Source organism: Arctopsyche grandis, chromosome 7 (genome assembly GCF_051622035.1).
Source record: "Arctopsyche grandis isolate Sample6627 chromosome 7, ASM5162203v2, whole genome shotgun sequence".
Taxonomy (NCBI): domain Eukaryota; kingdom Metazoa; phylum Arthropoda; class Insecta; order Trichoptera; family Hydropsychidae; genus Arctopsyche; species Arctopsyche grandis.
Genome location: NC_135361.1, coordinates 11,034,417 through 11,055,664, shown reverse-complemented (window position 1 = coordinate 11,055,664; position 21,248 = coordinate 11,034,417). Strand labels below are relative to the sequence as shown.

Here is a 21,248-nt window from a genome sequence, read left to right as displayed (position 1 = left end):
GTGGTAGTATTAGTTCGACAAAGTCCGAACATCTGTATGTGCACGTGCTAGATGTTCGGACCAGCCTCACTCATTGAAAAACAGTTATTATTACTTTATCTACATTGAAGTAGTATGCATAGAATTGTTCTCAGCCCCTTAAAATGTTGCCACAAAAAATCCGTGTGCCCGGAGATGTCAGCTGTTTTGTCCAGTTGTTGTAAGGGACGATCACTTCCACGAATTTTTTTTCCTCACTCTTTTGTCTCTCTTCTGATTTTCCGTCTCTCTCTTCGATGGCTCGCTTTTAAGCGATACTTTTGTTAGGAATGACTATTCTATACATTATACTTCAATGTTCAACATTCAATATTGCGTTTTATCACTAGACCACATATTGTTCATCGAAGAAAAAAGTTCTTTGGCAGATGCATATGTTCCTGGTAAACAAGGACAATATTTGACTAATTTGCCAATATTTTTGTAGGAGACATCATTTTCATTGAAGGCTTTGTATATTTAAATTCATCGATTACATAAAAAATGTGGTTCGGTGATTACTAGTCACCGGAGCCTGAGGGGGCCGTGTATTGTTCAAAGGTTGTAAATGCATTGTTAAAGGTTTGCCGAAAAATGGATAGCACTGTGACTATCCTACCTCTAGTGATTACTAGTCAAATGTGAACCTGTCACAGGACGGGACGGGACCATACAGGACGTATGGCAACCCTATATATATCGCGACTGCAAACGCTCACGATCTTCGATGCGGTAATTGGACTATTCGTCACATTGGGGTGGTCACAAAGACAATTTTTGCCATGAAAATCGCGAATACACAATATTTGACACTCAAGTTCTCGTTACTATGATAGTTATCGTTAGTATGATGGACTTTTCGGCTGTCAGATGTTCCGTTATAGAGATTTTAGTGACTTTGTGACGAGTAATTTGTGACCAGTAATCACCGAACCCTTCGATGCACGGCATTTACTAGATTTAGTAAATGCCGTTAGTTGATATCTTGTGTGTGGACGGCCCCAACGATCTAGAAAGCCTGTCTGTCAATACCGTGAACTCCAAACGTCTTAAGCGTCTACATCTAGGCATCCATTGTCCACTATCCACTCTCCAGGACTTTTTTCTGCTTCTCCTGCCCAAGTAGCGATGGAGTGCAGACTTTGCCTCTGCTCTGCTCCAGCAGGGTCCTTCGTCTCCATCCACGACGACCCTCATCCACCGCGTTTGGTGCAGCGCATTTGGACCTGCTGTCAGCTGCGGGTCAGTCGCGTTGCACTTGAACCATTGCTATTGTAAATTCGCTACTCCTCGTAGTCGTCAATACCTTTCACATTTGCAGGTTAGGAAAGGGGACCATCTGCCAGATATGATATGCCTTTCTTGTGACAACAATCTGGAGTTGTTCGACAGCTTTCGGAACGCTTCTATTCAGAATGACGCAACGTCGAGGGTGGAATTAGACAAGTATTTGAAAATCAAGCCGGAGGAAGTTTTGCTGGAAGATGAGCTGGATGCTCATTGCCCACCCGACATTTGTAGTTCACCAGAAGATGGCGAGGTGAGTAAACACGATTCGAGTGCTTTAGATCGATTCTAAGCAAAACATTCGGTTAAAGCCGAGACGCGGGACCGATCGGACTGTTCTCTGCTGTTATTGACTGTTGTGTGTGAGTCTAAAAAAGTATAGTCAGTGTCAGAAGAAAACGACTCAGCATCTCAGAAAACGCATCTCAGCTTAAACCGAACATTCAATTAATCGAAATTACAAATGCACATATAAAATGACATCCTATCACATAACTTTCGATTTATTTTTTAGATCCCTGGAGGAAAAAATACTTGGAATGATAATATGGCTGACATGATAGATACCAATAGACACATTCGCGCGGAAGAATTACCATTACGAAAAGCTTTAGATAAGATGTGCTCGACACATTCTGAATTGGACCATAAAAACAAATTCCAAGACAACTTGTTTACCCGTAAACTTAATCTCGTGACACAGAAAAACTGTAACACTCTAAGAAAGCTGCACGAATGTGATGTTTGTTCAAAATCATTTCATGGAAAGAATGACCTCACCTCACATATGAATATTCATACTGGGGTAAAGCCACACAAATGTGACATTTGTTTAAAATCATTCCATTCAAAAAATGTACTCCGCAGACACATGGTTATTCATAGTGAAGTAAAGCCACACAAATGTAAAATTTGTTCAAAATCATACCTTAGAAAATATCAACTCACCTTACATATGAATATTCATACTGGGGTAAAGCCACACAAATGTGAGATTTGTTCAAAATTATTCCATTCAAAAGATCTACTCCGCAAACACATGGTTATTCATAGTGGAGTAAAGCCATACAAATGTGACATTTGTTCAAAATCATACCTTAGAAAATATCAACTCACCTTACATATGAATATTCATACTGGGGTAAAGCCACACAAATGTGAGATTTGTTCAAAATCATTCCATTCAAAAGTTCAACTCTGCCATCACATAGTCATTCATACTGGGGTAAAGCCATACAAATGTGACATTTGCCCAAAATCATTCCATTCACAAGTTCAACTCTGCCGTCACATAGTTATTCATACTGGGGTAAAGCCACACAAATGTGACATTTGTTCAAAATCATTTCGTTCAAAAGATCAACTCTGCAAACACATGGTTATTCATACTGGGGTAAAGGCACACAAATGTGACATTTGTTCAAAATCATTCCTTAGAAAGTATCAACTCTGCAAACACATGGTTATCCATAGTGGAGTAAAGTCACACAAATGTCACATTTGTTCAAAATCATTTCGTTCAAAAGATCAACTCTGCAAACACATGGTTATCCATAGTGGAGTAAAGTCACACAAATGTGACATTTGTTCAAAATCATTTCGTTCAAAAGATCAACTCTGCAAACACATGGTTATCCATAGTGGAGTAAAGTCACACAAATGTGACATTTGTTCAAAATCATACCTTAGAAAGAATGAACTCACCGACCATATGAATATGCATGCTGGGGTAAAGCCACACAAATGTGACATTTGTTCAAAATCATACCATTCAAAAAATCTACTCTGCAAACACATGGTTATTCATACTGGGGTAAAGGCACACAAATGTGACGTTTGTTCAAAATCATTCCTTAGAAAGGATCAACTCTGCAAACACATGGTTATCCATAGTGGAGTAAAGTCACACAAATGTAACATTTGTTCGAAATCATACATTAGAAAGAATGAACTCACCGAGCATATGCATATTCATACTGGGGTAAAGCCATACGAATGTTACATTTGTTTAAAATCATTCCATTCAAAACGTCTACTCCGCGGACACATGGTTATTCATAGTGGAGTAAAGCCACACAAATGTGACGTTTGTTCAGAATCATTCCATTCCAAAAATCTACTCTGGAAACACATGGTTATTCATACTGGGGTAAAGCTTAACAAATGTGACATTTGTTCAAAATCATATCTTAGAAAGAATCAACTAACCATACATATGAATATTCATACTGGGATAAAGCCACACACATGTGACATTTGTTCAAAAGCATTCCGTTATAAATATCAACTCTGTAATCACATGGTTATTCATAGTAGGGTAAAGTCAGGCAAATGTGCATCAGGATCAGGTCAGTTAGGAAATTTCTAGGTTGAGGGTCATTTCTAATACACATTTTTTTTCAAAAATAAGGGTTACATATATTCATATATACAGTACACTCTCGATTATCTGGGCTAATGCTGGGAAGGAAGGGCACGGATAATTGAAAAACATGGATAATCCGAATCATCAAATTTTGCCTTAGTTTTGAATATAATATTATATTTATAACACAAATTTTGGATTCATAATTTTAATACTTATTATTTATTAAGAAAAAAGCTTATAGTTAAGCAGATAAGTGGCTGTTAGTTGTTAGTACTAGAGTTGCCAAAATGTAAAATAAATCTAGTCTACCACCCAGACGAAGCATTGAATTTGTCTACTAATCCTAATTTCTCATGGAAAAACTTGGCTATTTCCACACACATTTGACCGCTAATTGCTATTCGATTTTGCTGCTTTGAAATGCATAATATAAAAATTCTAAAATAAGGAGCTAATAAATTATAATTGTATGATATATGTACTTTCAAATAAATTCTAAAATATATACCTAAATCTAAATTATAGGGACAAAATTAAAAAAAAATCTTTTATGCACAGTAAATACAATGATTTATTATGTTTTCAACACATTAAACATAAACATATTCTTGAATATATATTATTTGTTTTGATTTTTAAATGCTTTTTATTATTACGAAATTATGTTCACAATACATCTTATATCTATTTTAATAGCTACTGATCTACTGATCATTTTCTATTTTACAATTTTATTTTATTTGCTTAGTAATCATAGTATTATATTATTCTAATGTTAATGCACAGCATAATAGGAGAAAGAGCTCAAAAACCTATTTACAATTGAATATATATTATAATTAGTCACCGGAGCCTGAGGGGGCCGTGTATTGTTCAAAGGTTGTAAATGCATTGTTAAAGGTTTGCCGAACAATGGATAGCACTGTGACTATCCTACCTCTAATTATAATATATAGATGACATATAGAAAATGTTTTACAATGTACCAACGATAAACAAATAATGTTACCGACGATTTATTTATGTAGATGAGATGTAACAAGTTCATTATAAAATGACGAATTCACTTTAAGATACCGTCCATATTAAAGATGAAGACGATGGCATAATCATCGCTCTTGTACAAATATGCAGAATGAATCTCTCGCAACGTCCCATTGGCTCCGAGGCTGAGAAACGAAAACGACCATCTTTTTTACATATAATTACTATTGTAACGAGTGAACATAAATAAAGGATCCTCTTAGTGTTAGTACACAATCAGTGTTTTCATAGACCTCCCCGCGGTACATTTACCGCGGTGAATTAAGATTTGTGATTTGACATACGAACTGTCAAAGTGAAATGAACGCAAAAGCGATTGCCAACCTTCTCGGCGTGACTAGAGAGCGTCAGATGAGCTGACAGATGCCCGCGAACTCCTCGCGAAGACCACAAACAACGGCCACGAGGGCCTTTGGCTCGAACATATGTCTAGTCGATAGTAATAAAAATTTCGTAAATAAAAAGTATTTGAGAATATTTTTGTTTGTGTGACCAATTTTAAATTTTTGGGTGTGACCAGTTTTCTCGTGGCCAGTTTTAGCGTGTGACCAATTTTCTCGTGACCAGTTTTAGCGTGACGGATGATCACGAGTGGCCGATGTAGAGCGACCAGTTGTCCTGTGACAGGTTCACATTTGACTAGTAATCACCGAACCGTAAACGGACTACTAGTCATATGTGAACCAGTCACAGGACAATCGGTCACTCGTGATCACCCGTCACACTAAAACTGGTCACGAGAAAACTGGTCACACCCGAAAATTGGTTACGAAAAAACTGGTCACACCCAAAAATTAAAAATTGCTCGAATTTTTGGGTGTGATCAGTTTTTTCGTGACCAATTTTCAGGTGTGACCAGTTTTAGCGTGACATATGATCACGAGTGACCGATCTAGAGCGACCAGTTGTCCTGTGACCGGTTCACATTTGACTAGTAATCACCGAACCGTGTGGGTAACTCGTTGGATGAAATTTTCGAAATAATAAAGTGGGCAGTCACCCCCCTCCCCCCAGATTTGAACTTGTTTAATGTATTATTATGAATTTGAATCAAAATACTAAACCAACAAAAATAGAATATTGAAATTCTTTAGAATACTGTCAGGTGAAATTATTTTACTATTAATTTCATTGATAAAAATATATAAACAAATGATTAAAAGAAATAGTTAAAATTCACATACTAGTTAAAAATTTTGCCCCCCCCCCTGGAAAAAGCTGAAATGACGCCCCTGGTTTATTTACATAATTGTGATCAAGTTTTCGAATGATCTAGTGCGGGCGAATGTGAATTTTTGGAGATAGTAGAAATTAGAAGTTTTCATTCATTGAAATATGTAGTTTCCCCCATTCTAATTTTGGTTAAAAGGTAAATAATTCGAATACGATTTGTGATTTTTACTTATAATTTAATTTTTATACTATTTTGAACAAAAAGTACATTCAACTCTTAGAACAAACATAAAACAGTATTTATCAACATTTAAAATGTCCGAGTTTAAATTTTACAATATTGTTTTAGCATTTTGACATATGATTAGGACATGGCCATCGGATCAAATATATTACGATATAAATTGAGCGGTATTCATATTATTGTCACATGTGAGTGGACTGTCACTTCTGTCGAACGTCCGGAGCTGGAGATCTCCTCAACCGATCGAGCCATTCGCCACCAAAGATGAAGCTGGTCACTCACAATATGCTGACTTCGAAGTGCGTCAAAGGAGTCGTGAACGGATACCCACTGGGCATTACGGCCACAGATTGCAGACTCGTCGACGTAGATTTCAACCCTGACTTCATCGCCAGGATGATACCCAAGGTACGATTTTCGACTTTCGACTTTCGATTTAGCCCCAACATATGGAGGTCGGAATCCACGTGTGCTTTTGTGTTACAGATCGATTGGAACGTGCTGTGGAGTGCAGTCGACACTCTGGGACACAGCGAAGGCCTTCCCAAAGACATCGTGGAGAACTACGAAGACGACCAGGTGTTCTTGAGGAAAGCGCACCGCGCTCTGATGGAGATCGAGGTGCTCGAAGGGACTCTGACGTGTCCGGAGACGGGTCGCCAGTTCCCCATAGCGCGGGGCATTCCCAACATGCTGCTCACCGAGGCCGAAGTCTAGTATCCGTTGTGTGGATTTTTAATCTGATCTCTTCGGTGTTTGTGTGCGTGTGATGTATTTTGCGTTCTAGCATTGTTATCATGATTGAAGATTCGTTACGGAGTTGTTATCGTGTATGTTTTGCATTGTGAATATATTATACCTACGTGTACAAAATAAAAAGTTTTTATGTGTGTAATTATTGCATTTGCATTGCACAATTTTGCCAATTTCTTCGTAACAGTTGTGCAAGGATGAATTGCATTTCGCGGTTTTTAATGTATTATATGTACCTACATTGTTATTACACTTTTGCATAAATGTTACGATTGCTTTGTAACAATAATTTTTGTATGAAAAAATAATTTATTTATGAAAAATAAATAATATTTCCATATGTCTTGTCTTTGATTCCTTTTTTACTTATTCTTTTGATAACTTAAAAATATGGCCGTCATGAATTTTAGCTTTTTTATACACTTATGCCCAGAGAACTTAGTAAAAATTGTTGTATTATTAAATGTTATAAAAGAATGACTGAAAAAAAATACGATTATAGCATTTTTACTTTTATTTCAATTTTTTTTATTAGACAGCAAACATCAGTAAATTTTGATTTATATTAAAAATGAATATTGAAGTTGAAAGTAGGCCTTCCAACGATTGTATAAAGCAGCGTAAAATCATCAAGAAACCTATAATAAAATACGACACAATTATGCACAGTCGGCATACAACATTGCACAATCTTTGCTATATAAAAATAGGTTTCCAATTTCAAGACTCATTTTATTGTAAAAATTATTACACACCTTTAAATAATAATAAATCTAACGTAATAAAAATAGGGTACAATTGAAATAAGATAGCCACATTTATTTAGATTACGTTTTATTTTTCAGCAAGATGGAAATAAGTGAAATAACAACACTTCAAAATCATACGATACTTTTCTTTTGCATCACAATTGAATGTCATCAATAACTTAAAAAAAAGTTGTAACATCAATAATAAATTATCTACTATGTTCATAATAATACAACGACATGTATTTTCAAATAAATATGTATACAAATTGAACTCGCCGACATAAATCACTTAAATTTCATCTATGTAAGGAACGGTACTTAGCGCTCCGGCAGCTCCCATCGACACCTTACCTCGGGAAATTTTGCCAGCCACCTGTAATTTCATCACAAAAGTTAATATACATCTAAAAATGGAACAAAATATCACATCGACTTGAGAATAATCACATTTGTAATATCACTATCGGTCATCTTATTGATTTCATCGGCGATTTCTGAAGGCTTCTTCATGGTACCGGTGAGGAGACCTTGAATAGCGAGACTGTCTACGAGAATGGAGCCAGTATCTTGGGCTGACAGAATTTCAGTTGTCAATTGTGCGCGACCCTTCTTCAGAGCATCGGCTCCGATCGAAGCGATGCCACTCTTGATCATCTTTCCAGCTGCTTGTACGACCTGAAATATTCCAGTTTTCATCGACACATCATCAAACAGCAATATTCGTTCAAAACTATTTTGACGTACCTTTCCAGCTGAATCACCGGGTGCTGAAATTAAAATTCCGAAAATTCCAGAGTCGGAATAGGATAGATTGAAACCGTTGGCAGCGAAGGGTGATCCTGGAGCCTCCGATGCGATAACCTTGCCCAAAACTGAATTATCCGCGCCCCATTTTACTTGAGGACCGGAAGCTACGGCTAAAATTGAATTGAAATTTAATGAAATGGATCGTCAAAGTTTAATTCCAGTAATCTGGAATGAATGAATTAAAAAAGTACCTCTAGATAAGATGGCAAGAGCCAATGCTTCTTTGGGATTGGCGAGGCTGGCTCCTTCTACGGCGATTGCTACATGAGCAAGGTCACCACCCATCTCTTTCCTGAAATGAATTGATAAGAGTATTATATTTGATTATTTTTAATAAAACATGTAACGGCTTAGTTTAATTTAATATTTGATACAAATTCCAAGGCTCTATTAGTATATTATATAACAAGCAGATACATATAATATGTTGCTAAGGCATAAATAATACAATAGTGCTCATTTTCGAATCATTTCGTATGTGTGGTACATATGTATAGTATTTTTTCAAGATCGTAACAAATCTATTGATATGCAATATATTATGTAATAGATTTTACTCCGAACTAACCCACTTTCAATTTCAATCCATACGTCTGTACTCATATGGAGCATCAAGCCATGTGATTCGAAAGTATAACAGAGTCGAAACATTTTAGCAAATTGTAGTATTCTAAGTGGAAGTTTTTAAAATCAGCAGCGTGGACTATTGGTTAGCATATATGCTTTCGAACATACTAGTCACGGGCTCGAGTCCTACTGTTGCTGCTGTAACAGTAACAAACCTTGGTTTGCGACTCCAGATCTATCGGTTCCAATAAAAGTTTGCCAATTTATCCGATTTTCATTGAAACGGTTCCAAAAAATTGGCAACCTTTACCCCATTTCTTTGAATTTTCGAGTTTTCGTCATCTCGAATCTCGCCGATTCGTATAAAAATGCTGCAAATTTTGAGTTTTTCAGATTTATATAAAAAAAAGCTCCAAAATGTAAGTAAATCTATAGATATAGTTTATCCATAGATGTCTATATGATGTTTTGTTTCAGAAATTGGCTCATACTTACCCACCATTGACTGATATTTCAATTTTATCTTTAATTTATACCAGGAAGGCCTAACAGGTAGCCCCAACGCGCCTTCCTGGCCAGAAACATTGCACATTTGATACAAATATTATTAGTATTATACAAAGTACATAAATACATATCAATTAATATCCACAGAGACATCTATGGTCAAATTAGTAAAGTTGCGGCATTTTATACAATTCAGCGAAATTCGATATTGCTGAAAACTCGAAATTTTGCGAGAAAATGGATAAGCTTGCCAATTTTTTGGAACCGTTTCAATGAAATACTGATAAATTGGCGAACTATGATAGGAAACGATCGGCCTGGAGTCACAAATCCAAGGTCTGGCCAGCAGAAACCAGTGGTATTTGAACCCGTGACCACTCTGTTCAAAGCATTATATGCTAACCACTAGTCTATTCTGCTGGTTTCTTATAATTTGTATACTAAAGTGATATAAATATGTGAATGATTACCTCATTTCTCCAGATTTATATGGAGATGGTGTGTCAGGTTTGCCGGATCCCTCTGGTAGAGACAAAGTTTGTGCGATGGCTACGACCCTGTCCAATGGCAGACCGTACCCAGCAACAGCGCATCGTCCAGCGGTGTAATTTTCCGCAATGTAGTGTTGCAGCGATTCCGGAGAAATCTTACCGACTTGTCTCGGGGCACAGAAGATGGAGTTTCCGAGCCCACGACGGTAAGCTGCCTTGTGGAGGAGATCCAAACACCTCACCTGCGAGAAGAATCGAACGTTACACCAACAAATCGTTCCGAACAATCATTGTGTCATGATGTAATACATACCTGCGGCGCCAGTCCTGATATTTCATATTTGACACGGTTCAAAGCTTCAGGTAGTTCCCAGGGTCTGAAAGTTTGCCTGGAAGCTACGTCGTTTAAGAATTTGACGGCATCTTCCAAATGGGCTTTGCTGGCCTGAAATTAGTACATTGGTTTTAAATCTGTGTTTATATAATACTATTTCAGTGATCCAGGAATCAACCTCGAGGGTGTAAACGATGGTTTCTCGGTCTACAGTTGCGGTCAGATTGGCGCCGAGCTGTTGCAAGTTGCGAATGATGGCGAATGACGAAGATCCGGTGGTGGAGAGACCGGCAGCGCTACGCAATACATGCGTCAATCCCAATTCGTTGCTCGGTTCATAGCGAGAGCCAGCTCTGAAATATAAATTTGTTATTATGCCGAATGGTTGTCAAGGAGTTTGATTTTCATTTTTGTATGATGATATTACTTGTATGCTATTGAAATGCGAGCTGACGTAGCGCCGTTGTCGTTGGTGGCTACGAAGGTTTTGTTGGATAGTACGGTTGATACGAATCCGGCATGGCTTGCTGATGCTGCCGGTGCCGGTTTGGACTGGGCCGAGAATGATCGCACCTGAAATGTTAGTATAATAAACAGTCTATGTAATAGATAATAGCGCTTTTGTAGAGAATTCTACCATTTGATTAGGGCTTTTTAGTATACATATATAAGGATAAGATTCAATATTAATAAAACTGTTACTTTCTTTTGAATAATTTAATGCAGTACTTAAAAAACTTGTATGTAATCACTTTAATGTGTTGGAGTAGACTTTGTCTACATAATAGTTTACAGAGCGGAGATAATCAATGGGAAAAATTTAAGCGTCCATTTTATAAAATAAATGTGCATTTAAAAAATTTTTGTGCATTAAAAAAAGTTTCTGTACATTACAAAAAAATTGTGTGCATTTCTAAATGAAGGATACAGATTGCATTAGAAACTTTGCTTTGATCATTGAAAAAAATATTTGCTACTTAAAAAGCGGATGAAATGTGCATTAAAATTGACAGATGAACTGTATCGGCAACGTTGCGAATACCAAAATACGAACCGACAACGACCAACGCTTCTCTCTACTGGATTTCTTCTTTTTTTTTACTCTTCGGCTTGCGGCCTTCGACACTTACGACCTTGGCTTCGACTCTACGACCTGATATCATCATTCATATTCATACGTAATACGTAAACAAAAGTAAACACTTTTGTCAGTAGACAGTTGTCAATAGCGGAAGACTGCAACGTTGCCACTTTTTGTATATATTCTAATGCTAAAATCTATTTTTTCGAATGATCGTTTCATATTTTTATTTTATGATCACTTTATAATGCCAGTATATTTTATTCGATGCACAATACGATTGTTTAATGCACCGCAAATAATGCAAATTTTTAATGCACAAACATTTTTTTTAAGATACAAAGTATTTTTCTCAATGTACCTACAGTTAAATCGCACCCATAATCAATCATTACTAAATTTGGCACACTGAATTTCAATGTGATAATGATTTTTATTGGTTCGCTCACGTTTATGAGATTTGAGCGTTTTTTTGGTTTATTGCTGTGCTCAAAGTGAGTATCGGAATTAATAGTTGTTTTTTTTTTTAATATTGATTGTGATTTTTAATTGCTTTAAAATACTTTATATAAATAATTACTAGTTTTAAAAGTCAAAAATATTTTGTTTCTTTGCATGTTTTAATGCATTTATAATATTTGGTCAGTTTATTTTCACCAAGTTAATAAGTTTTGTATATTTATTTTAATCTAAATGTAAATTCGAGTTGCAAATGATTTTAAAATCATTTACTATTATGGATATTCGTTTATTAAATTTTGATGTTTATTAAAATAAGATAAGATTTTGATTCTTTATTTTGATTAATATTGAGAATTAGATAAATATTTAATAGTTTTATTTGACAGGGATAAATCTATTATACATATATAATATAATTATATAATAGATTTTAATAGAAAAAATCTAAAAATTGATACGAATTGATGTATATTTTTTTAAAAACATGATACATTAATAAAATATGTACTGAAAACGCTAAAATATTCAATACTTCAATCTATGATCTTCATCGTAAATATATTATAGTAAATCAAAGAATTCAATATCGGAAACTAGAATTCTGAATGGAATTTCTATTTTTTCACGTATTCTTATATATTAACTCACTGTTTAAAATTTTTAATCAAATCAATTGTGTTCCATAAAAATCAATATTTTATCCTATTACTATATTTCTTTGGATTTTAGAACTAAATCTAGTCGCATGCTCCTATCGATTAGCAGTGAAAAATAGCACCATTAAATTCACATGTCAATCTTAAATTGAACATTAAAAAAAATTAAGATACATACCTACATATATATAAAATGTAAAAGTAAACTTTATATATGTAAATATTTCGACATATTGTGAATACTACCATTGACCATTATTATCATTATCAAATTTTATAAATAATTCAAAATTGTCGATTTAAAAGAAAATATATCATGTGGATTGGTTCCATTTTGTAAAACGAAATTCAATAGTTATATGTGACAAAATTTGCGTAACATAAAAAAAATTGGAATAAGGTTAGTAAATTTTTTGATAAGGAAAAGTATTGATGAAAATTTGATGGAATTTTTTAATCATTTTTAGGTTGTTATTAGTGTGAAAAAATGACAGATACGGGGTTAGGGAGAAGGGGCGTGAGGGGCAAAGTGTTTATGTAACACCAAAGTTGAGGTGCGGACGGGGACGGGGACGAGGACGAGGACGGGGTGAGTGGGGGGCGGCAGGTAGAGGGCGGAGGCCTAGGCGGGGGTCCACTGACCGAGACGGCGCGCAGCAGCGGCAGTGACATCTTGCCGGAGACAGACATTGAGAGACCAGAAATCCGCACCGTTCCCACACGCCTGACACTGCCGAACAACTGGGACTGGCCGGCACGTTGCCACCCCTGAGCGTTCTGCCAACACGACGCTCTTATCGAACCATGAACCTGACCGGTATATTTCCTTTTATTGCCAATCAATAATTCAAAGGTGAACTTTTCGGAGAAATAAACCTAATTTTGAGTTATATAATTAATATTTGTATGCATATTCTTAAGGGGCCCGCAAACGAACAACTTGGTCGGTCAACTATTACATTTATTCAAAATTTATGCATACAGTACATTCAATATTGTTACGTACGCAGCGGATTGAGCGAATTGCACTTAGACCAACGGATATCTGTTATCGGGTTAACTAAGTGCTCGCACTTACTTCCAATGATTATATCGGGACTCTAAGTGCATTTAGGCTAAACAATGACCGTTATTAGTTATTTCTCAGAATCGGTACGGGGAGACCCAATGTCGTGGAAACACATATCCGAATACGTGACTATAAAACAGGTAAACAGATTAGGCATCCTGAGAGATCTACCCTTTATAAGGTGGTACGTAGGCGATATCATGTCATTCTGGACTTAGCAGTGACACTGCGTGTATCTCCTTAATCATCAATAAATGCTGTGAAACGACTGTTGGCCTTTTACTTGGATCCTCCACCCACCCCTACGCAACAATATTATACAAAATCTTTTTGAACATTGAACATTTTATGTATTCATATTTCAACAATAGATAAAGGAGAGTTTGATGCATATATTGCTTTAGAAAATGCTCTATCAAGTTGTTAACATTCAGAATCAGTAATATTGTCAAAATATGATTCGGTAAAAGCCGAGTTTATGGACGAGGCGGACCTTCTCGGCTCATTTGCCGCTGGTAGCGGACCCGTTGACCGCTGTCATTGGCGCCGTCTACACACACGATATCTATTACCGATATTTGTAATATTTTCCATATCCAGTTCCTAAATAGCAACCACAGGTTGCAATATGGGAACTGGATATGGAAATATCGTGTGTGTGGACAGCTCCATTGGCTGATGTGTGAGAGTACTCGAGTATTGCCGTGCCGTGATTAAAACGGTGCGCAATTATTATACGTACCTATACAATTTACCAACAACAAGACATTTACCGATATAATTATTACGTTTAAAATTATCATAAAACGAAATTTCAACGCCTTTTGAACTAAGCATCTGTTTGAATTCAAATTATAAAAATAAAAATATTGTATTTACAACTCAATCTCGAGTCGAGAACGTTCCACCCTAACAAATCAAATGGAACGAATCGCATTCTTTGGCGCACGTCCCCCAAAAAGCGCAGCTGTACAAACACGACAGCTACATTGTAATCGGTTCGGTGATTACTAGTCAAATGTGAACCTGTCACGGGACAACTGGTCGCTCTAGATCGGTCACTCGTGATCATCCGTCACGCTAAAACTGGTCACACACTAAAACTGGTCACGAGAAAATTGGAAAATTGGCTAAAACTGGTCACGATATTATTGCATATAAGTCAATAATATCGGTATCCATTAAAAGTGATGTTTCAACTGCGTGATTTTTTTCTCTATTTTCTTGATATTTAGCGCACTTAGATTGCCATTTTTATATGATATGTCATTTTTGTAGCATTTGGAAAATTATATTTCGTATCACAATATTTATCTGCATACAGCTGCAAACTTCTCACTTTTTCCGGATTCTTGCTAAATTCTTTTAAAGTGATTCCAAACTGTTGACTTTGGTCGTACCATTTTATAATGGGATGAAAATATGAATGAATAATAGAATTATATTTTTGAATGAACGAAACCAAATTATATTGAAAATAATTTTTTATCTTTGGATGACAAAATAAACTAATTCGTATTTCGAACAAGCGATATTAAAGTGATTCCAAACTGTTGATTTTGGTCGTACCATTTTATAATCGCAGGGATGTTTTATATCTGTAGCTTGTTCTTATTTATTGGAACAGGCTGCAGGAGCATGACATTCCTGTATTTGTATTTTTTATTATTTTAATTTTAATTACTATAAAGTTCTTTCATTACTATAATTGCTATTGTTTTTTTTATGATTATGTATACATGTATTATTGTCTATGTATAGACATATGTTTATATTTATTTTTCTTTATCTCTTTTCTTTTATAATACATTCCCTTCTTTGTTGTTTTTTTTTTATAATTTGTAATTATTATTATTTTTTTGTGTACATATATACATATACGTTTTGTTTTTGTTATATCTAATTTCTTAAGTTATTATTTTGTTTATTTTCTTTTCTGTTATATTTTTGACCATTGTGGCGCATTAGGAATTAAACCTGTAATGCTACAATGGTCCAAACTTTAAATAAATAAATAATGGGATGAAAATATGAATGAATAATAGAATTATATTTTTGAATGAACGAAACCAAATTATATTGAAAATAATTTATTATCTTTGGATTAAAAAATAAACTAATTCGTATTTCGAACAAGCGATAATAACTAATAGATTATTTACGAGAATCATTCGACTCGAACACAAACCAAACATTTATGTACAGTGCTGCCACTACATGAAAACGTTTAGATTCATTCAAGTGTCGCATGTGTCAGATGGCACTGACTCTGCGAGTATCTAAAAGAATGTGTCGATTTGAAAATCTGATTGATATACATCAATTTTCCCAAAATCCCCGGGGAAAAAACCCAGTTTATTCCCGAGAATAAACCGGGTTTTTTTCCTGTCGGCACATGACGTGGCCATCCGCTGAGTGTGTGTGTGAGTGATGTTGCTCCGTTTCCGGCTCTGGCAGCGAGTATGTACTCTAGGTGTTGGAGCGTCGCGCCATGAAGGACAAAGCGGGCTCAGAAGTAGCCGAGGCGGAGGCGAGTACGGATTCACGTTTCTTGGTCACCGATCCTATGTCAAATTTTAAACCCTTGCTGTGCGTCGATAACGGACACCTGACCGGCTCTCACGATATCAAATCGGCTCGGATGATCTTTCAATTGGCAGAAGAGCCGGCCCCGGAGGGCCAAAAGGGGGCCGCAGTCCGCGCAACTGCGGCGGCTGCCAGCGCGTGGGCCGAGACTGCTCGCATGGCCGTTCTACCAGTTCGATGCAAGAAGACATCTGCAGAACTCCACAAGTCACGACTCGGCTCCGGGGGGCGGGGGCGCTGCATCAAGATGGGGCCCCACTGGTACACGCCCAGCGAGTTTGAAGCTGCTTGCGGCCGCGCCAACAGCAAGGATTGGAAGAGATCCATACGCTTCGGCGGTCGGAGCATCCAAACCCTGATCGACGACGGTATCTTGACTCCGCACGCGACCAGCTGCTCTTGTAGCGCATGCTGTGATGACGACGCTGCCACAGGGCCCGTTCGTCTCTTTGTACCATACAAAAGGAACAGAAAATGCACGTACGATTCCGATGGCAAAAAGAAACCCCGACAAGACGACAGCAGCGAAGGCAGTGATTCCAATTTGAACAACCCGGCCTCCGATCACTCGATGAAAGACGACTCATGGCCAAATATCGCAGCAGGCCTAGAAGCAGTCGGCGGCTACCCGTTACTCGAGGGTGACGAAGGTATAGAAGTACTTCCCGACTCAAACTCGTTGCTGAAGTCATTGGACGATCTCAACGATCATGTGACTACATTTTACAGCGAATTCAAGAGGAGCCTGGACAAACTGCGCAACACCGTCGTCAAAATGCAGGAGAGCGAACAGACCAATGCCATTTTGGCCACGAGCGTCGAAACTTCAGATTCGAACAATCAAAATATTGAAATGTCCACTTTCAAAAAGTGTGCGAATTGCAATCGTGAAGCTTCAGCCGAGTGCTCTTTATGCCAACAGACGCCATACTGTTCAACATTCTGTCAGAAGAAGGATTGGACAGCCCATCAGATGGAATGCTCGCGACTAGTGGCTGTGACTGATCATTCCAATCATCAGTCTATTATGCTGATCGTTAAGAGTTCGCAGTGAAACGATGGAATTGATGACATGACTATTTAATGTGGCGGGCGGGAAGTAAAGTAGCAAAAAAACCGACATGGCTGAGTTGGTCCCAATGGCTACGTCCACACTACCGATATCTGCGAATTTTTCCATAACCAGTTCCTAAATAGCAACCACAGGTTGCAATATGGGAACTGGATATGAAAAATTCGAGAATATCGGTAGTGTGGACTTAGCCAATTGGCAAGATGGTGACCGAAACTCGACCATGTCGTAGAACCGCCACAGGCCCAAGTGCCAACCACCAACATGCCCACAGACGAACAACATTGTCCTCAACATGGCATGTTGACAACAAGATTGACCAACCAAGTTATGGTTGTTTTTTTATGATATATATATATTTTTTTGAAAGAAGCTTCTGATCGACATACTGAACTTATTGCAGTTCCTGCTGGTCTAAATTTTTAGTAACGAATAATCGATTTGATTAAGATTCATAGTATTTCATCTGATAACATGCATGTATGTTCCTGGCTTGGACAAATCTGGGGGGGGACGGGACGAAATAACCCCTCCTGCCCCCCCAAAATGACCTCCATGCACTGCCGGACAAGCTACTCCATCAACACTTCATTATTATTTTTTTGTTATTTCTGAAATTAAGCTTTTTTTTTTAATAAAAATCATTGATACAGCTGGTAGTCACTCTTGATTTATATTATTTCCTCCCAAGAAAAACAATAAAAATATTGTGGTTGAAGATATATAAGTAATGCAATGGATGCAGCAACTCGATTAGCTGCAGATATATTTCTATTAGATCTTAAATATAACATACAACTTTTTGTGGTCTATAGATCGTCAAGCTATGCATTGATGCACACTTAGCCACTGGTAGGTACTCGTTTGCTCAACGGCCAAGGATTGATACTAACTAAAACTAAATATGTACACTGTCCGTTGTTTTTACTGTCTGATGATGATATTTTTTGGTGTGAAATATTTTATCCACCCATTAATGAATTCTGAAATTTAAAAAAAACAAAATTATGAGTTCATAAATCGACAGAATATCTTCTGAATATCAGACTATGTCTACGTATGTTAGGTTTTGGATTTTTTCAAATAATAGATATTTTAACTTCGGAAAATAGTTTTATTGGAGGTTATTGATGGCTATCTGCCGAAATAGAAATGAAAATGAATGAAATCAGTGAGATATCGTCAAAAAAAAATTCGAATACAGCAAAAGAAATATTTAATTTATCTAAATTAGTAATAGCATTTATAGAAAATAGCAACTATTTGATTATAATTATCGTCTATACACAATGGATCCTTATTTTATATATGAGTAAATACAAGCAGAATTGCCGACATTTCAACCACAAATAAAACGATGTGAAAATCATCAAAATCTGCAGTATAACGACAAAAATCAATACACTAAAATTTAGTTAAATTTGTTACGTTAACTCTAAGATCAATCAACACAATAAGTTTTGACTTACAATTCAAATGCATTTAACAGACATTGATCGTACAAAAGTATTTAAAAGTAATTATACACATTTATCTTTCGGCCAGTACAAAACTAATTATTACATCAACTGATATTCATTGCTTATGTCTTGGTGTAATTCATTGATTAATCCATGGGTGGCAGAACTGTGCTGGAACCAGGTGCTTCGCCGCCTTGAGGTCCAGCCTCACGACTCATATTCTGCAAAATAAAAAGAAAACATGAACAATCATTCATACATTGTTCATCAAATGAAAGCTTGCATACGTACTTTTACGTGTATTTGGTTTTTGAGCATCGCAGCGCGCAATATAAGCATGGAAGTTCGCCTCTGGTAATCTTTCCCAACTGCTAGACTCCTCTCAAATGTGGTACTTCTTTGATCGACGTCTTTGGCGTACAGAATTTTATTGTGCGAATCTATGCGAGCTTGGATTTGACCTTCTAGAATCAGTTGCATGAGTTCGTCTTCCAAGGCGTTGACGGTTCTATTGAAAGCTGTAGCCATTTTCTGCATGTCGGCCGAAAGATACGGACTGAAGTACTGTATTAAAGCTCTATTGCGAATCATCGTGTAAAGAACGGACAGATGAGGAGCGAGATACATATCCAAGAGCAAGTTATCTCTGATCTCATCGAGCAGTCGCAGACACGACGCGTACTTAGATTCGTAAAATTTGAATATAATGTCTCTCAATTGAGGTTCGAGTTCTAAGAATAACTTAAATGAACTGCTAAAGATCACTTGCTTCTGCAATTCAGCCCTGTCGAACGTTGCCAGGGCACACAATCCACCGTACAATGCTATGTTGTTGGAGCATAGCAGTTCAGGAAAGTCGGAGTGATCCAGACTGGCGGCCAGGAAGTGCTTAGCGGCCGATTTGTATTTCTTAGTAGCTAATTCCGCCAACCCTGCGGCACATTTTAACCGGGTCAAAATGTTTTGATTGGACTCCTTGCCGTGCACTTCTGTGAAGTCAGGAGTGCTTTCAGCTTTGGAAACATAGCTAATAACGTGCGACCAATTCTGCAAATAGATCGATACTTTGATAACGTTGAGACACATGTTGACGACGTGCTTTCCACTTGTGCAGTAGTCCCTAGCTCGTGAATAGCATTTCAAAGCGTTAGACAAATCCCCACAGTCTAAATAATGATCGCCCAAATCGTCGTGTCCTCTCCTAATGCTCTCTTTGATCGAGTTGCTTTTGAAGTTTTTCAGATCCGAGTCCAGTTTCTCCAATTTGAGAGCGGCTCGTTTGGAGCGGATCTCAACCCACATGTTGTCCATAGTGAGGACATCCTCTGACGTGGATTGGGCAGCTATATCGGGGAGGGCCGGAGCACCGGTCATTTCGGTGATCTTCTTGTGTAATTGTTGATATAAGTTTATGTTGTACGTCGTCATGACATGGCCAATCGCCATCTTCAATGCTTCCAATCGGAGCGAGGGGCAATGATCGGCTATGTACATAAGTCTATAGAGTTTGGCCAGTCCGGAATAGGATATGGCATAGTTTTCCAGATCTATGGTAGGGTTTTCGACTATGTAAGATTCGGCTTCATTGTTCTCGTTGTCTTCGGGAAGCGCGTCCACTTGCATCGGTTCAATGGCATTCTGGAATCAACATATCCATGTATCAGAAAAAGACCCACGTGAAGTATAGAAGAGGCTTGTAAAAATGAATGAATATCCACGTGAAGTATAGAAGAGGCTTGTAAAAATGAATGAATGTAACTGTCAGATTTCATAGCATATTATAAATGGTAACCTTACTTTTAACACATAAATATATGTATTAAAAATCATTGATTTTAGTAACAAACATAAAAAATTGGTACATTTTTCATTTGAAAAGCTCGAATGTACGTCGTGTGGGATTACTATAGTACTATTTCATACAAATAATACGAAAAAGGCAGCTATTGATTGACGTTGACAGTTGAGATTTGTCAACCGGCAAATTCAACTATTAATGACTACTGATGACTAGTAGCTCTCTACGATAAAACTAGGATTGGGAAATGTTAAAATCATCAGCTTTGTGCAGAAGAATCCTCACCTGAAGCATTACGTTTCGACTTTGTTTCCGCATCAGCATTGCAGCCCAATCGACGCGCATCAGACGACACCTATGACTGAGTGTAAGGCTGCTGTTATACCACGCAGTCCTCCATGACAGTAATTGCAGCACGTGCTAAATGACCAGTGTTAAAATAAAATGATGGTAGCGCTGCGTGTTATAACTGCGATCATGTATTATAGAAACCGGGTGTTTATTTGGCTCTAACAGCTATATTCACGGTTGTATACTAGTCACAAAAAGCGATCTCGCACACGTCACTAAAATCTCGATCACGGAACATCTGACACCCAAAAACTCTATCGAGGACTCGAGTGCTAGATATTTCGTATTTAGGATTTTTGTGGCAATGATTGTCATGCGCGCGATCGCAATTTACGCAATAATCCGTGTACCCACATTTTGATTGCGCA

General features: G+C 37.2%; 6 protein-coding genes across 7 annotated transcripts in view; 3 read left to right on the top strand and 3 right to left on the bottom strand.

The window, feature by feature from the left end:
- Positions 1-21,248, bottom strand: part of LOC143914760 (uncharacterized) — a 1,424,209-nt gene that overhangs the window by 436,475 nt on the left and 966,486 nt on the right. The gene's annotated exons all lie outside the window — the stretch shown is intronic.
- On the top strand, positions 863-4,305 carry LOC143914331 (uncharacterized). 2 transcript variants are annotated; one of them, XM_077434520.1, is made up of 4 exons: positions 863-1,260; positions 1,340-1,558; positions 1,820-2,945; positions 3,199-4,202. In XM_077434520.1, exons 1-4 carry the CDS (start codon positions 1,147-1,149, stop codon positions 3,204-3,206), a joined length of 1,467 nt encoding a protein of 488 aa, XP_077290646.1. In that variant the 5' UTR covers positions 863-1,146; the 3' UTR covers positions 3,207-4,202. The 2 variants fall into 2 exon arrangements, with proteins under 2 accessions (XP_077290646.1, XP_077290645.1); XM_077434519.1 differs by having other exon boundaries at positions 1,820-4,305.
- Positions 6,292-7,239, top strand: Trmt112 (tRNA methyltransferase subunit 11-2). Its single transcript, XM_077435126.1, has 2 exons — positions 6,292-6,542; positions 6,621-7,239. The coding sequence occupies exons 1-2, from the start codon at positions 6,399-6,401 to the stop codon at positions 6,849-6,851; spliced, it is 375 nt and encodes a 124-aa protein (XP_077291252.1). The 5' UTR covers positions 6,292-6,398; the 3' UTR covers positions 6,852-7,239.
- UQCR-C2 (Ubiquinol-cytochrome c reductase core protein 2) lies at positions 7,380-13,379 on the bottom strand. Its single transcript, XM_077435125.1, has 9 exons — positions 13,187-13,379; positions 10,773-10,918; positions 10,524-10,698; positions 10,325-10,456; positions 9,991-10,253; positions 8,638-8,738; positions 8,384-8,556; positions 8,087-8,314; positions 7,380-8,012 (listed from the first exon to the last, which is right to left on the bottom strand). The coding sequence occupies exons 1-9, from the start codon at positions 13,232-13,234 to the stop codon at positions 7,929-7,931; spliced, it is 1,350 nt and encodes a 449-aa protein (XP_077291251.1). The 5' UTR covers positions 13,235-13,379; the 3' UTR covers positions 7,380-7,928.
- LOC143914017 (deformed epidermal autoregulatory factor 1-like) lies at positions 15,821-17,253 on the top strand. Its single transcript, XM_077434100.1, has one exon. It carries the CDS (start codon positions 16,105-16,107, stop codon positions 17,251-17,253), a length of 1,149 nt encoding a protein of 382 aa, XP_077290226.1. The 5' UTR covers positions 15,821-16,104.
- On the bottom strand, positions 17,921-20,892 carry CSN1b (COP9 signalosome subunit 1b). Its single transcript, XM_077434099.1, has 4 exons — positions 20,815-20,892; positions 19,023-20,369; positions 18,835-18,952; positions 17,921-18,254 (listed from the first exon to the last, which is right to left on the bottom strand). Exons 1-3 carry the CDS (start codon positions 20,872-20,874, stop codon positions 18,878-18,880), a joined length of 1,482 nt encoding a protein of 493 aa, XP_077290225.1. The 5' UTR covers positions 20,875-20,892; the 3' UTR covers positions 17,921-18,254; positions 18,835-18,877.

Coding starts and splice junctions, on each gene's coding strand:
- LOC143914331 (XM_077434519.1), top strand. CDS start 1,147: ATGGAGTGCAGACTTTGCCTCTGCTCTGCTCCAGCAGGGTCCTTCGTC. Junction 1,261..1,339: donor GGACCTGCTGTCAGCTGCGG/GTCAGTCGCGTT, acceptor TCACATTTGCAG/GTTAGGAAAGGGGACCATCT. Junction 1,559..1,819: donor GTTCACCAGAAGATGGCGAG/GTGAGTAAACAC, acceptor TTTATTTTTTAG/ATCCCTGGAGGAAAAAATAC.
- Trmt112 (XM_077435126.1), top strand. CDS start 6,399: ATGAAGCTGGTCACTCACAATATGCTGACTTCGAAGTGCGTCAAAGGA. Junction 6,543..6,620: donor TCGCCAGGATGATACCCAAG/GTACGATTTTCG, acceptor TTTGTGTTACAG/ATCGATTGGAACGTGCTGTG.
- UQCR-C2 (XM_077435125.1), bottom strand. CDS start 13,234: ATGTCTGTCTCCGGCAAGATGTCACTGCCGCTGCTGCGCGCCGTCTCG. Junction 10,919..13,186: donor CGCTGCTGCGCGCCGTCTCG/GTCAGTGGACCC, acceptor CTAACATTTCAG/GTGCGATCATTCTCGGCCCA. Junction 8,315..8,383: donor CCGGTGATTCAGCTGGAAAG/GTACGTCAAAAT, acceptor GGAATATTTCAG/GTCGTACAAGCAGCTGGAAA.
- LOC143914017 (XM_077434100.1), top strand. CDS start 16,105: ATGAAGGACAAAGCGGGCTCAGAAGTAGCCGAGGCGGAGGCGAGTACG.
- CSN1b (XM_077434099.1), bottom strand. CDS start 20,874: ATGCGCGTCGATTGGGCTGCAATGCTGATGCGGAAACAAAGTCGAAAC. Junction 20,370..20,814: donor GTCGAAACGTAATGCTTCAG/GTGAGGATTCTT, acceptor TGTTGATTCCAG/AATGCCATTGAACCGATGCA. Junction 18,953..19,022: donor AAAACCAAATACACGTAAAA/GTACGTATGCAA, acceptor TTTATTTTGCAG/AATATGAGTCGTGAGGCTGG.